Source organism: Notechis scutatus, chromosome Z (genome assembly GCF_049901735.1).
Source record: "Notechis scutatus isolate UNSWTSFEM ecotype Mainland chromosome Z, rNotScu1.2, whole genome shotgun sequence".
Classification (NCBI taxonomy): domain Eukaryota; kingdom Metazoa; phylum Chordata; class Lepidosauria; order Squamata; family Elapidae; genus Notechis; species Notechis scutatus.
In genome coordinates, this window is record NC_142025.1 from 108960493 (window position 1) to 108976172 (window position 15680).

Below are 15680 nucleotides of genomic sequence, written 5' to 3' on the forward strand. Positions count from 1 at the left end.
CTGAGAGCAGGTTATGTAGCTTCATATGCCAAGAAAGACTGAATTACCTGCCAAGAAAAATTGTGCTGGAATTCATAAGTTGCACATTTACAGTCAGTAATACCAGATGTACACCATTTTCCTCAGGTCTGAATATTTGTGCAGAAAGCTAATTAGTATTCCTATAAGTAAAGGAAGGATAAAAATTATTGTCACAATGAGATGGATATCTTGATCAATCTTTCACAAAACAGGCTTGGGAAGATCATCAGCTTCGGTGGTGCAGTGGTTAGAGTGCAGCACTGCAGGCTACTTCTGCTGAGTGCCAGCTGCCTGCAATTTGGTAGTTCAGATCTCATCAGGATCAAGGTTGACTAAGCCTTCCATCCTTCCAAGGTGGGTAAAATGAGGACCCAAATTGTTGGGGCAACATAGTGACTCTGTAAACTGCTTAGAGAGGGCTGTAAAACAGTATATAAGTCTAAGTGTTATTGCTATTGCTATCTAGGTGTGAATATCTGATCTTGATTTTAGTATATTTATGGTTATATTCTGGTCTGGAGACCCATCCAACTGAATGCAGAATCCAGCATCTCTTGTTGTCTTCCAAGTCCTTTTCAAACTTGAGTCCTTAATAGTCCAGCTTGCATGAAAGGTCCATCTGTAGTTTAGGAGGCCCACATGCCTTACAGACTTCAGATCTATTGTGCCCTCAACACCGTTTTCCATTTGCATAAATAAGCAAATGTGCCTCTTTGCATTAGAAGAGAGGAAATGCTATCATTTTTCTAAAGAAAATCACAAAGAAAAGAGACTACTATGGATGGAAGGAAAAGAACTTGTTAGTTCAGTTTGAGAAGGAAGGGAGGGAGGGAAACTAGGTTGCAAAGCTATACATGCTTACTTTAGAATTAGTTACTAAACTCAGAAGGACTTATGTCTGAGTAAATAAACATGCACCAGTCCAGCCACCATAGCCTGTCATAAGAATATTTGAAAAATGGAATTGATTATAGGAAACATTGCAGTGGTTGAAGATTATGAAAGCTATTATTTTAAGCACTTGAAACTGGCAACTCCTGAAGTTCCACATTGTTGGTATGGAAGCCAGTGAAAAAGGTAGACCTTCCTATATCTGGCTTTCCAAATAAAGTGCAAAGCCAGACCTCTGGAAACTAGATGAAACTGAAGGAGATCCATCCACCAGAAGGCAGCAGAGAGGAAACCTTGTCAGCCAGATAATGGTTAACAGGGAAGGTAAACACAAACAATAACCATGGCATGTAGATGAGCTTAGCTTAATCATGATAAGTATGGTTGGAAGAAATAGCCATCTGGTTCAATTCCAAGCCTGGAGAAAGGCACTGGAGACAAAATGGGGGCTGGAAGCTGATTGGAAAAATGGTTTAATGAAGTAGAACCACATGGTGTTTCTGAATAGAATAGAATGGAATTGAGAGTGAAGGGTTTTTATACCTTCTCTTGGGCTTTGCACTCGAGCTTCCTGTTCCTGTGCAAGAACATGTATTCTGTTGCCTGTTGTCAGACTCCCATGGGGCCATGTAGGGGTCATAGCTGGCTCTATTGGCAAAGAACAAATTCTAGGTATTTGAGTTAAGTTTGGCTGAAGTTTCTGAAGGTGATGCAATGAAGGGTCTTGTGTTCTGAAAGGATGTTGGGTAATTCCTATTGTGGTTTAATGGCTTTCCTCCTGTTTTGGCTCTTGGGTGAAGGTATTTGCTTATGAATAGAGCTACCTAGATACTTGGTTTCTTTCAATAAGCTCTTTATCTCTTTTAGTGCTGACATCTGCTGAGGGCTATTAAGAAAGGTGGGAGATGCTTTGTCTCCAATAGCATATTTCTCAATTTCTCCTTAAGGGAAATATAATATTCTGCCTTTTAAATATTTCCTAAAATATTTCATTCTTCTAGGAGAGGAGTGGGTGCTAACTTTCTACAGTATAATTGAGGATTTGGTGAACCTAGCTCTCTTATAGTTAAACGGCAAACAATTCAGTTTATACAGGAGGGTACAGGATAAGCAGCAAAGAACTGCTGTTGCAGCTCTTCTGTGCTGTTCTCATGGGTATCCACAGCAAGGAAATCAAAGATGGCAGCTGCAAACAAAGCCTCACATCTTGTGACATGCAAAAAGGGGTGGGGCTTTGATAGTACAAAAGTTGACACCATATTGCCTACTTGATGCTCCCTGCAGATGTTTCTGCCTCTTCCAGTTTTTCATATCCTCTCTGTGGGTCGTACACAAGTGTCTTATTTTGAAAGTAAAGAGGCTAAAGGGAGAAAGGATTAGGACATTATGGGTTAATTTTTTTGGTTTGCTTTAGAAATTTAGCAATGACAATAATAACAATTTAGTGTTAGCCAGGAAAAGATTGCTAGGATATTTGGCCTTAGCTTCAGAAGGGATAGTTGGCTGCTTTTTTGGGTGATTATTATATGTAGGACAATCTTCAGGTTAGTCCCTTAACAAGGTTAACACACAGCTTAGCATGTTGAAAAAAAAATCCTTCAGCATAACCTTCCAGTAGGCTCCAACTTTCAGTTTTGAATTTTATCTCATCTGTGGGGAACCAGCAACACCCATCTGGTAGAACCAGCTTCCTTCCTGGCTTAATCTTCCCTCAAGAGCATGCTAGTCCTGTTTTTAAGTACAGGCTTAGCACTCTTTCAAGAGAATGCTCAATATGTGTTTAAAGGGACCCTGTGTAAGGCCTGGAAAATACTGCAAGAATTATGTGGGCTGATACTTTTCTGGAAGCCAGCCGCCCAATCTCATCTGCAGGCCAAGGGAGGGCAGTGCTCAGGGATTAGAGAAGAGACGGCACGTTTGCTGCAGCTTAAAATGTGTAATTGCAGCTGGGCAGATGCCAATCCTTGACTGTGGCTTCAACCATATCATCAATGAAGCAAGCTAGAGACAGTTGCTGTAGAGAAGAGAGAAAATAAACCTGAAATAGCTAAAGCAATGTTAAGTGTGAGCTAGTCATGAGGAAAAGATTCTTAGGATCTAGCAAAGCAACCACTAGATCAACATCAAGTTGTGGTTAGGGGCGGGGTGGGATTCAAATTTTTAACAACCGGTTCTGTGGGCATGGCTTAAGTGGTGGGTATGGCTTGGTGGTCATGTGACTGGGTGGACATGGCTTGGCGGTTATGTTATTGGCTGGGTGTGGCCAACTCAGTATCACTCACATCGAGGCATGCATCTCCTTGCCTGGCCTCTCATGGCTGTGGGGATGCTGCAACAGTCGTAAGTGTGAAAAATGGTCATAAGTCATTTTTTTCAGTGCCATTGTAACTTTGAATGGTCACTCCACACAAGCAAAGTACCAGCAAAGGAGGGGAAAAAAACTCCAGAGAAGTTCCAGAGACAGGAAGTCTAGTCCTGCCAAGACTGTCATAAGGGTTAACAGAGAGGCAGTTTCTATAAGCAACACCAGAATGTTTCCTTCCTGCCTTCTTTACAGGATTAGGCCAGTAATTTCTTCTAACAACCGATTCTCCGAACTGCTTAGAATGTTAACAACCGGTTCTAGCGAACAGGTGCGAACTGGTAGAATCCCACCCCTGGTTAGGGGGCACATGAGGATCACCCCTTTTGCTTTTCAACCATGATAAGGGATGAAACTAACTCCCTTAGTTTCCTCAAATGTTGTGTTTTTTGGAAAACCTGCCATCCTATTCGCTAAGTGGAAGAATTACTCACACAGCTGGCATAGTCTAAAAGTTTCAGGTCTGTGGGATTCACTGAAGTTTGGGTGAACCAATAGTTATAAGTAGACATTCGGGGAATCAAATGTTAGAATAAATTTAGAGAAAAGTGAAGGAAAGCTTAACCCCAAACATCCAACTGAACCTTGTTTGCTTCTATGACTTGGAAATGTTTTTACTTTTGGTTTTGGTAGTGAATATTTACGGATTACAAACTAAAGAACCCTTTTCCAGCAGTGACCACAATATGATTGACTTTTGTCTCAACATACGTCCACACAAAAATCACCACAATGATGTAATCCCCAATTGTAACTTCAAAAAAGGCAACTATGATCTTATAGACAACGATCTCTCATCCCTTGATTGGCAATCTCTATTCACTGGATGCAATACCGTTGAAGACCATTACAACATATTTTTACTTGAAGTCAAAAGAGTCATCAAACTATATGTACCAACAACAACTCCCAAAACAAAACAAAAAGCAGATTACCCATAACAATAAGGAAACTTCAATCCAAAAAGAGATCACTCTGGCGGAAAAACAAATCTGGTCACGTTGCCAATTTCAAAAGCCGTTACAAAAATTTATGCCACCAGATAAAGACTGAATGCACCAATTATCACATTAAACAAGAGGAAAACCTTCTAAGCACCAATTCCACCCGTGCTTTTTACAATTTTGTAAACAACAAACTAAAAGACTCAAGGTCCATCTCTCTCTTGATAGGACCTGATGGTAAAGTCTGCAACGACGACACCATTAAAGCCAACATCTTTAACACATTCTTCGGCTCAGTATTTGTAAATAGCAATGGATCATGCCCAGTATTTCCTAGCCGTACCACAGATAACAACAATGATCTAATATGTTGTGTCCGGCGCGGGAAGGAAGCTCGGAGTCAGTGACTGGGTTTCAGCTCTTTATTGTGCTCCGGTTACAGCTTGGGCTTGGAGGGAAAAACTGCGGCTTTTATTCCCAAGCCGCGGCGGCCGCAGCCAATGGCACCGCTTCGAATCTCCCGCGATTAGTTTCCACCAATCGCGGGGGATTCGCAACGGGCTAATCAGTGCGGCTCGCTCGCCCAATCCGGTCGCTGCGCGCTTCAGCCAATCGCAACGCGGGGCTTGCGAGAATGTAAATGACTGTACAGAACACCCCTCCCCTCTTGGTTCGGTCCTACGTAACGTAGTCCCGTAGGTAGGCGGGGCTCCGTACTTGCCTACTGGACCTGCGCAGGTTAGTTGTTGTTTGGTTCTCGGCCGGTTCGGTCGGGACCTCTGTTTCTCTTGGTCTCACCGATGGAAACGCCTGGAAGGTGTTGCCGGGCCTCTTGTTGCGGCTCCCTCCCGGTCTATTCGGGTTGGTCGAGCCGCGACTCTCGCTGCTCTCGCCTGGTCTTTCCGGGCTGGTTGAGCTGGCCTGGCTGCTTCTTTCTGGTGAGGCTTCGAGCTGGCTGTTTGCTGGTGAGTATTGCTGGTTATTTTCTATTTCTTCTTGCCCCCTGTGTATTCCTCCCCTCTTGGTTTGTGTCCATGGGGTCGTCTATGTTTGCTTGCGTGTCGGTTGTGTTTCTTATTCTTGATCTTAGTTGATCGATGTGGCGTTTCCATGTTTGTCCGTCGGTTGTCTGTAGCCGGTAGGAGTGTGGTCCTGTCAGTTGGGTTATAGTTGCCGGTACCCATAGTGGGTCTCCGGTGAGGTTTTTTGCATAGACTCGTCCCCTGGTGCAAAAAACCGGTGCCTGCTGGATGAGTCTGGGGGTTTATCTGGGTTGTATGTGGGGTGTAGCCTGTCAAGTGGGGACCTTAGTTTTCTCCCCATCAGTAATTCTGCCGGGCTTTTGTTTGTCGTTGTGTTTGGGGTTATATGTTGTATTAAGAGCATTTTATTTATTTTTTCTTGTATGTCCCGTGTTCGATTTTTTGGAGGTTCTCTTTGTAAATTGAACCATCCGTTCCGCCCTACCATTGGCCGCCGGATGCGCCGTCGCTGCTGTCAGTGCGTGTCGTATGCCTCGTTCCGCTAGAAATTTTTCGAATTCCAGCGAGGTGAACTGGGGTCCGTTGTCTGACACGATGACATCCGGGAGGCCGTGGGTTGCGAAAAGCTTGTTTAGGACCTTGGTTACCGCGTCTGTTGTGGTGGTCTTCATGTTGCTTACCTCCAGCCAGTTGGAGTAAGCATCCACCGTGATGAGGAATGTGTTCCCTTTTGTGGGCCTGGCAAAATCTATATGGAGTCTCGACCATGGCCCCCTGGGTGTTTCCCATTCTAATATTGGTGCTGCGGGGGGATTTGGTCTGGTTTCTTGGCAGCGCGAGCACTTGGCTACCCAAGCCTCGATCTCCTTGTCCATGCCTGGCCACCAAGCGTAGCTTCTGGCCAAAGCTTTAGTCCTCACAATGCCCGGGTGCCCTTCGTGTAACAATTTTAATACTTTCCCTTGCAATTTTTCCGGTATGACCACCCTGTCCCCCCATAGCAAACAACCTTTCTGTAGTGACAGTTCTGTTTGCTGGGTTCGGAATGTCCTGAATGCTTCATCGTTGTCTTTCTCTGGCCATCCCTTTTCTACCCAATGTAATACCCGCGCCAGACGCTTGTCTTTATTAGTCTCTCGGGCAATGTCTGACGCGGTTATGGGTAGATCGGGCAATGTCTCTATGCTGAGGGTGGTCGTCGTGGGAGCTGGGTCGTCGTCTAGGTCGGGAAGCAGTGAACGGCTCAGCGCGTCTGCATGGGAGATCGTCTTACCGGGTCTGTGTGTGAGCCGGTAGTCGTAGGCGGCGAGGAACTCGGACCACCTTGTCATCCTGGGGGATAGGATGTTGGGGTGGCCTTGTTCCCGCCAGGATGCCAGCAGTGGCTTGTGGTCCGTGATGATGGTGAATCGGCGGCCGTAGAGGTACTCGTGGAACTTCTTTACCGCTGCGATGATGGCCAGTGCCTCCTTGTCTAACTGGCTGTAGTTTCTTTCGGGTTTGCTGAGTGTTCTCGAAAAGAAAGCGATGGGTGCTTCTTTTCCGTCCGGAAGTGTATGGCTGAGGACGGGCGCCGACGCGCAAAGGTGAGGCGTCGCATGTGACGGCGATGGGTAGGGTCTCATTATACTGAATGAGGACGGCATCCGAGGTGAGCAGGTCTTTGGTGTTCTTGAATGCGGTGTCCTCCCGTTTCCCCCAGGTCCATTTGGCCGTCCTGTCCAGGAGCCTATGCAAAGGCTCCGCCGCATGTCGCCTTTTGGGGCAAGAACACATTGTAAAAATTTAGCAGTCCCAGAAATGCCTGCAGCTCTGTTTTGTTCTTGGGTGTGGGGGCTTCCTTGATGGCTTGATTTTGCTTCCGGTTGGGTGGATGCCATGTCGGTCTAGGAGGTACCCCAGGAACTCGACTTGCTCTGTGCATAGCTGGCATTTCTCTCTCTTCACTTTTAGCCTGGCCCCTTTGAATTTTTCTAGTACCTCCCTTAGGCGACCCTCTAATTCTTCCTAGTTGGCTGCCGACACTAATACATCGTCAAAATAGGGGACCACCCCTTGATTCCTCGCAGCAGTCTCTCCATGAGGCTCTGGAAAATTCCGGGGCCACGCTGACTCCAAACTGGAGTCGGTTACAGCGAAACGCTCCCGGTGGGTGACTATTGTTTGCGCCTCGGCGGTTTCTTCATCGACCGGCAGTTGCTGATAGGCTTGCGCCAGGTCGATCGCAAAGACCTTGCCCCCAGCGAGTGTAATAGGTGTTGTACTACTGGGACGGGGTGGCGCTTTGTTGCAGGCGCAATTGAGGGTGGCCTTATAGTCCCGCAGATCCTTACTGACCCATCTGGCTTGACTGGGGTGACTATAGGGGTCTCCCACCGGGCATGGTCGATTGGCTGCAAAACCCCCTGTTTGACGAGCTTGTCAATCTGCTCGTCGATTTTCTTCCGGAGTGCAAAGGGCACCCGTCTGGGTTTTAGGCGTATGGGGGCGACATTTGGGTCTAGGCTGAAGGAGATAGGGGCCCTCGGTACTTGCCTAGGGTGCCGTCGAATACTTCTTGGAAGTCCCTCGCCAGTTGCTGCTCCCAGTCAGCCTCTGTGGTGTGGTTTATTCCCGTGACCTCGATTCCAGTGGTGCGAACCATTGGAGTCCTAGGAGGCTGGGTCGGTTTCGGTCCACGATTGTCAGGGAAGCTTCGCGGTGCGGTTCTTGAAAGTCACCTCGAACTGTCCGGTCCCAATGGCGGGGATGCGGTTCCCCTGATAGTCCTTGATGATCAACTTCTGGTTCTCCAGTCCTCTTTTCTGGATGTTTGGCACCAGTCGCTTCCAGTTCTTTCAGGCGACCATGGAGGTAGGATCCGAGTCTACCTCCATCCGGCATGGCTCGCCCTCGATGCTCACCTCCACGTAGACCTTCCGGGCATCAGTGGTTTCGGCATGGCCGATGGTGACCGTCTGGTGGGTTTCTTCTCTCTGGCGGCCTTCCCGTTTCGTCGCCCCGGTTGTCTCGGCTCCAGCGATTGTCGGCAGCGATCTCTGGTCCTCGGGGAAGTGTCGTCTCGTCCCCGGCTGCTCGGGTCTCGCCGGCGGGGCTGTGTGTTTTTCTGAGTCGGCAGACTCGGGCGATGTGGCCCTTCTTGTTGCAATGCCGGCAGATCGCGTCGATGAACCGGCATTCTGATGAAGGTGATTTCCCCGCACCCGGCGCACTGGTTCCCGACTTACGACCCGCTGATCTCATCGGTCCCGTCCTGTTTGTAGCCGGTGGGCGTCTTCCTCCTCTTCCGTGGTATCGGAGGCGGAGTCCAGGTCCCCGTGGTGTGTGGTGGTCTCGTCGGCTTGCCTCGGGGTTTCTGTGCGGTCCCGTTTTCTACCCTCCGAAGCCTGGCTGCTGACTTTCGGGTGGCTTGACGCGGAGCTTGGCCAGGCGTCCCGAGGTCGATGTCGCCTTTTGCTATCAGTCGGCTTTTCAGTGCCTGATCTCTGAGGCCTAGGACCCACCGCGGTCTCGGAGGGCATCGTCCAGATCCCGGAACTCGCATCCCCCTAGGTCCCGCAAGGCGGCTATGAAGTCGCTGATGCTCTCGTCCTGCCGCTGGTTTCGCCCGATAGAACTCGTCCCGCCGGATAAGGATGGGCACAGCGGGCGTAGTGGTTCGAAGGAGTGGCTCAAGATCGGCCCAGTCCATCGCCTTCACATCCTCGGGCTTCCCGCGAGGGCTTTGGCCATCTTGAACACTGCGGGGCCCGCAGCCCTTTTCTTCTGCCGTTCGTGTGTGAACATTGAAACGGCCCGGTGCTTTCTTCTGCTTGTCCGTTCGGGACACATGCATCCTTCAAATTGCTACTTTGAGGAACATTAGGAATCTATCCGTGTACGATTCCCAGTCCTCGGTCGCAATGCGGGCTTGCGAGAATGGTTGAACGGTGCTGGTGGGGTCATGCTGGCCATCTTGTCGGTCTTTGTCTTCCTCGGGACACATGCTGTAAAGTCATGGTGGTTATTCTCTGGATCCCATCAACTGCGTCGCCAGTGATTTGTGTCTGGACAACTGAATAACGCGGGAAGCAAATGGTCAAAAATGGGAGGCGTCCTATCAAATCCAGAGTCAGTGACTGGGTTTCAGCTCTTTATTGTGCTCTGGTTACAGCTTAGGCTTCAGGAGGGAAAAACTGCGGCTTTTATTCCCAAGGACCTTGGAATAGCATGGCATTCTACGTAGCTTTTTCTCTGGTAATATCACACTACACTAACCAGAGCATACAAAACATTTGCTGAACCAATACTGGAATACAGTTCATCAGTCTAGAACCCACATTCACGTATCTGATATTGCTGCACAATTGAAAGGTCCAGTATTTCACAAGAAGGGTTCTCCCACTCCTCTGTATGAAACTGGTTGTGTAGAACCTTATGCCACCGCGATTAGTTTCCGTCTTCGGTCTGATTTAAGCATGGTATATAAAATCATACATTGCAATGTCCTACCTGTCAATGAATACTTCAGCTTCAACCATAACAACACAAGAGCACACAATAGATACAAACTCAATGTTAACCGCACCAAACTTGATTGCAGGAAATATGACTTCAGCAATAGAGTGGTCAATGTCTGGAATACTCTACCCGACTCTGTAGTTTCTTCCCCAAACCCCAAAAACTTTAACCTTAGACTGTCTACTATTGACCTCACCCCTTTCCTAAGAGGTCTGTAGGGGCGTGCATAAAGCGCACCAACGTGCCTACCGTCCCTGTCCTATTGTTTCTCTTATTCTTCTTTTATTTTTCTTATATGTACCCATTTCATGTATTCACAACTATGTATACACTTATACTTATCTTGTAAACAATTGGCAAATCAAATAAATAAAAATAAATAAAATAAGGATAGCATTTCTATTTATTTCCAGAGTATGTCATTTGAGATTACTACATTACCTGGTTTAGAGTGCCACCTGGTGGCATTTTATGAACATTTCATAGCAGCAGTACTTTTCCCGGTTTCTTTGGTATGTTATCAACTTCATAATCATTATGTATAATTTTAACTAAAAAAGAGAAAAAAAGATAGATTAGTGGTATTTTTAATATAAGAATCCTTTAAAATTGGTGTTTTTTTTTGGTGTGTGTGTTTGTGCCTTTCAGTCACAATGATGCCTGGAAACTGTCTGGAAAAATCTCTGCAGTTTTTTGGCAAGGTTTTTCAGAAATGGTTTGCCCTTGACTCCATTCTAGGATTGGTAGAAAATTACTGGCTCAAGGCTACCCAGATGTCTACATGCCTAAAGGTCAGCCTAAAACTCACATTCCCAGTTTATCCTACTCAAAACTAACTTATAATAGGACACGTTTAGCCTAGGAACTTATTGTTCAAGAGGTGGCTTTGTATTCCTTGCAATATTTCCATTACATGCAGTTTTGCACCATCAGAAATACATTACAGAACAGTCCATATCAGTAGACAAATCTTATTATTACTGGAGATTAAAAAAAATGTTCTGCCTTCTTTTAGGGAAATTTTATCTTCTAGGCTTTTATGAAGTGTCCCAGATTCTTGGATATTGATTTTGTAATTTATAAAACGGGAGAAACCTGTTTTTAAAGACAAAGCAACTTCCTGCAGATCCCTGCCTCCCCTTCAGCTCCAGGGTGATGGGATTAAGACATCCTCAGGACATGATGATTAGCCCTCTACCCATCTCATCACATGGCACCTGGGAAGATTACTTCACCCAGCAAGATACCCTTGCATGGCCCCGTGGGGGCCGACAACCAATTAGGATATATTTCTTGCCACAGGAACAGGAAGCAAGTTCAAAGCCCAACAGAGGTTATAAATATCTCTCCCTCTCTCACCCATATGCTTTTTTTGCCCAGAATCTCAAAACCATGTGGTCCTGTCCACCATTAAACCAATGGTGGGATTCAATTTTTTTTTACTACTGGTTCTGTAGGTGTGGCTTGGTAGGCGTGGCAAGGGAAGAATACTGTAAAATCTCCAGTCAGAGGTGGTATTTGCCAGTTCTCCAAACTACTCCAGTGTCTTTCTTCCCACTTGGAACTGAACTGAGATGGACATTTCTTCCAACCCCTGGAATGAGCTGAAAAATCCAGTGTTTCCAATCCTTCTCAGCAGGTAGCCTGAAGGTGGAGTTCAATTCCCAAAATTTTTCTGTCTCTGCATCATGTTGAGAGAACTTAGTTTAACTTCCAAGAAGTTAGGGCAGCAATTCCAGAACCTTACTTTGAATTCTTCCTGTTAAAATAACTTGATGCCAAAAATGGAGAAGACAAGTACAGCATGATACTTCAAGAGAATTCCCACCCCTAAACAAAATAATCGCCCACTTTTGACATACAGCAGTGTAGAAGTATAAGTTTAATTATGAATGAAAGAGCCAAAATGCATGCCAGAACAATCAGACTCTGATTATAAATCAGTGTTATATAGCCTGTTGTGAATTGTATAAAAATACAGTTCAATTTCAATGTTCATAAATGGCCATTTGCAAAGTGCTGTGTAATCTGTAAAAGGAACTACCTAATTGCTATTGAAAGCATTAAAAACAATTTGAAAATATGCCCTAATGTACTGAGACATCAATTTGGTCTAAAAGAGGAAGTAATTCAGTTGCTGAAGTTCTTGTAACCCTTTCCTTTCCATAAATCCTGATAACAATTGATCAGACTTGTAAGAATCTTGCTTTGAATTAACTTCTGTCTGACAAAAAGCCTGACAAAAAAGTAAGTGTTCATAACTTAGCATGTGACATTCCAATGAGTATTGAAACACCAGATGAATTCGGGGGTGGGGGGGTGGGGGGGAGTTGTGCAGCATTCTGAATAAAGGATATTTATTTATCCTGGAGCAGAATATTTTGTTAGGTGACAGGAATGGATGGAAGATAAAATTACAGAAAAGGTGAGTATGTCAGGTGGAGATCCAAGAATGAATGCAAACAGCATCTGCTTGAGGGAGAATCTGCTTGAAAAATGTTTGTTTCAAATACAGGATGTAAGCACATGTTTCTAGAGATGAACAACTGGAAAAAGAATGCTTCATAAAGTGTAATTTATCTGATTGTTTATTCCGAAATAGTAAGAGATTTAGTAAGAGGATACAGGAGGGAAGAAAAGTTCTAAATACGAGAATGACCATAATTTGATAGTGTCAAAAATGGATCTTGGGGAAGCATGGACATGAATAATATGTAAAAGAAGCTAGATTGAAAGTGCTATAAACTCAGGAATAGAATGAGTATTCTGTATGAAAAGTGTCATAGCTCCCAACAAAATATGAGAAAATGAACTTTTAAAAGGTGAAAATTGCATAGAACCAAATAAAATTAATTCTTACAGGTAGTTTTTTTTTAAACCAGAATCAGGACTGGCAACTTGGCCGTTAAGCAAAGTGGTTGCTAAGTGAAACAGTGACTGTGCTTATGATCTTACTTTAGCTTTTTCTGTGAAGATTATAAATGCAAGGACTGGTTGCAAAGTTTCTTTTTCATTACTATTATAATTGTAAACAATCAATGTATGAAATGGTTGTTAAAGATTATGTGTAAGAGTGCCATATGTGTGCACAGTCAATTGATGGAAAGTAGGGGAAAGGATATTTATTGAAGGAATGAAGTGAAAGAGTCTATGGATGAGAAACCTGGCTACTGATGTAATCAAGAAATCAGGAACATAATAAGCCATAGCTTAATTTATGTGAATTGTGCCATAGTATAATTAGAAATCCTGTTTATTCTTTGACCCATTGATAGTGAAATGGTGTTAAAAATCTTAATACATTTTAGTTTAACTTTTCTGCAGTAAGACTGATCTTGTAATCCTTTTTCTCTTAATGACAATGAGTTAGTGACAATGAGTTAGTTACAGTATTGAAATTCCCATTATTTTTTACACTTCTTGTTGGCTGTTCCTAACATATGCAATATATTCCATCATTTACTATATCATTTGTTGGGCTTTTGAGTGATGAAACACTTCTAAATGCAAAAAAAATAAGAATTAAATTTGGAAGACCTGATAATTAGACAAGAGAAAATACCTAAGAGGAGAAATAGAAGATTGGGGCATGCCCACCTAAACAGTTCTTTCTTTCTGGCCATAATAACTCTTCTATGAACATGTTTTATTTCTACCATGTGGGTCCACAACTTGAGGCTATGTTCTGCCTTTGAATTGCTTTTCTGTGCATCTTTGATCTCTCTCTAACCAGTGTTAGTTTGTCACTGTTCTACTCCTTAGTTATTACACAATGCCTCTACCCCTTAATTATTTCTACCAATTTATCCATCTAAAAGTTCAGCAACTTGTTCTTCTTTCACGTTAATTTCTTTAATGTACTTTAATTATGTCTGCCTAGCTGCCTTTTCTCTATTCTAATAGCTTTCTTGTATCCATTTGTTCCAATATTTTCCACTGGTCTATTTTTCTCCTAGTTGCTGTGCTACATGCCATTATCGCTGAAATGCTTTTGTAAACTACCATACATATTTTTCCCTAAAGAAAATCTGATTAGTATGGAAAATTAGATTTGTCATTTGGAGTAAATTTAGAAACTGAACATGAGTCCACAAGTAATCACGAACAGACTAAGAATTCTATTGTAATTTTACAATTTTTACTCTCCCACACCCCACTTAATATACTTTTATAATCTAATATTATCACCATCACCATCACCCTCATCATTACCATAAGAGATTTTCACAAATGCTGCAGCATAGTGAAGGTGTTGTTTGTTACAGCACGACAATGAAATTATTTCTGCTCTTCTTTCTTGGCTCAAAGATGCTTTCTGTTAGATCGCGGGAATGAGACTCTTAGAGCCAGCATAGTAATCAGTCATCTTTATTTCTGCCTAGAACTGACTGCGGAAGAAACCACGGCAGCCCTTTTACAGTCGGGCTGCTCGCAGCTGTGGCCAGTGATGGCTCGTCGAATTTCCCACTGCCACGGACCAACCAATCACAGGTAAGTATGCTAATACCTAACATCCCTCTCCACCTGGTCTGGTCTAACCAATCCTGTCTTTGCCTACCGTACATAATCACATAGGTAGGTGGGGCTTCTATGGTTGCGACTGGACTTGCACAGCTCAGTCGCGGTTTGGTCTCTGGACTGTTTGGGTGGATCTGTTGTTCCTCCCGTCCTTCTTCTTGGAACCTCCTGGAAGGTTGAGTCGGCTATGCTGCTCCTGCCAGGAACCTCCTGGATGGTTGAGTTGGTTAGGCCGCTCCCGCCAGGGGCCGCTTTCCCGCTATATTTCTGGACCTGTTTCTGTCTCCCTATGCTACCTTCTTCTTTGGTCTCAGGTACATGCCTGTATTTTCCGACCGGGGCTGTTATTAGTGGGGGTTGTGTGTTTTTAGTTGTCAGGGTTTGTTCTATGGTTGTTCTTGCTCGTGGAGGGTCTCCCCCTCCCTACTTGTGTTGTGTCTGTTTGAGGGGTCTCCCCCCTCTTTCCTGGTTGTGTTATGTTTGTATGAAGGTTCTCTCCCCTCTTCCATGATCCAGTCTGTGTCACCCCTCATTGCTGTAGATCTGAGTTGGTCTATGTGTCTCTTCCAGCTCCTACCATCTGTCGTATCTACCCTGTAAGAACGGGGCCCGGTTATTTGGGTCACTTTCGCCGGTATCCACAAAGGTTCCCCTGTAAGGTTTTTCGTGCATACTGGGTCCCCTGTTTGGAATGTATGGCATTTACTGGAGGAATCTACTGGTTTTTCTGGGTTATATGTGGGGTGTAGTCTGTCTAGGTGTGATCTCAGTTTCCTCCCCATTAGTAATTTGGCTGGGCTTTTATTCATTGGGGCACTGGGTGTTATGTGCTGTATGCTTAGTAGTTTATCTATCTTTTCTTGTGTGTCTGTGGGTCCTAGCTTTTGTAAGGTTTCCTTAGTGTAACGTACCATGCGTTCTGCCTGTCTGTTCGTCGACAGGTGTCCCGGTGCTGCTAGTGCGTGCCTTATCCCATGTTGTGCTAAAAATCCCTCAAATGGTGTTGCCGTGAATTATGTCCCATTGTCAGATACAATTAAATCCGGCAACCCCTGTGTTGCAAAAAAACTCCTGATCTGTCTAATGATGGCTTCTGTTGTGGTGGAGTGCATGATGCTTACCTCTAGCCATTTGGAGTAAGAGACTATGACTATTAGAAATGTGTGTCCTTTGGTTGGGCCCACAAAATCAATGTGCAGTCTTTACCATGGTACCCTTGGTGTTTCCCATTCGTGTTTTGGTGCTGTGGGGGGTGTCGGCCTAGATTCCTGGCAGCATTTACAAGTTGTCACCCAATCCTCTATTTCCTTTTCCATCCCTGGCCACCACACATAACTCCTTGCCAGGGATTTCATTTTTACAATACCCAGGTGTCCCTCATGTAGCATTTCTAGTATGCTTTCCCTTAAAATGTCAGGTATTACCACCTGATCCCCCCATAGTACGCCCCCTTCAGCACTG

At 44.8% G+C, this 15680-nt stretch overlaps 1 protein-coding gene across 7 annotated transcripts in view; it reads left to right on the plus strand.

Annotated features, from left to right (window-relative positions):
* The window catches only part of LOC148129094 (uncharacterized), a 65073-nt gene that overhangs the window by 23862 nt on the left and 25531 nt on the right, over positions 1-15680 (plus strand). For 6 of the 7 annotated variants that reach the window (XR_015745856.1, XR_015745857.1, XR_015745855.1 and 3 more), the window contains exon 2: positions 14084-14192. Coding sequence is in view for 4 of the 7 variants with exons in the window: in XM_087946658.1 (XP_087802784.1) it covers positions 14084-14192 (109 nt within the window). In the remaining 3 variants the exon portion in view is untranslated. Of the gene's footprint in view, positions 1-1087; positions 1237-14083; positions 14193-15680 lie in introns of those variants that run through there. The other variant, XM_087946661.1, reaches the window with a different exon arrangement.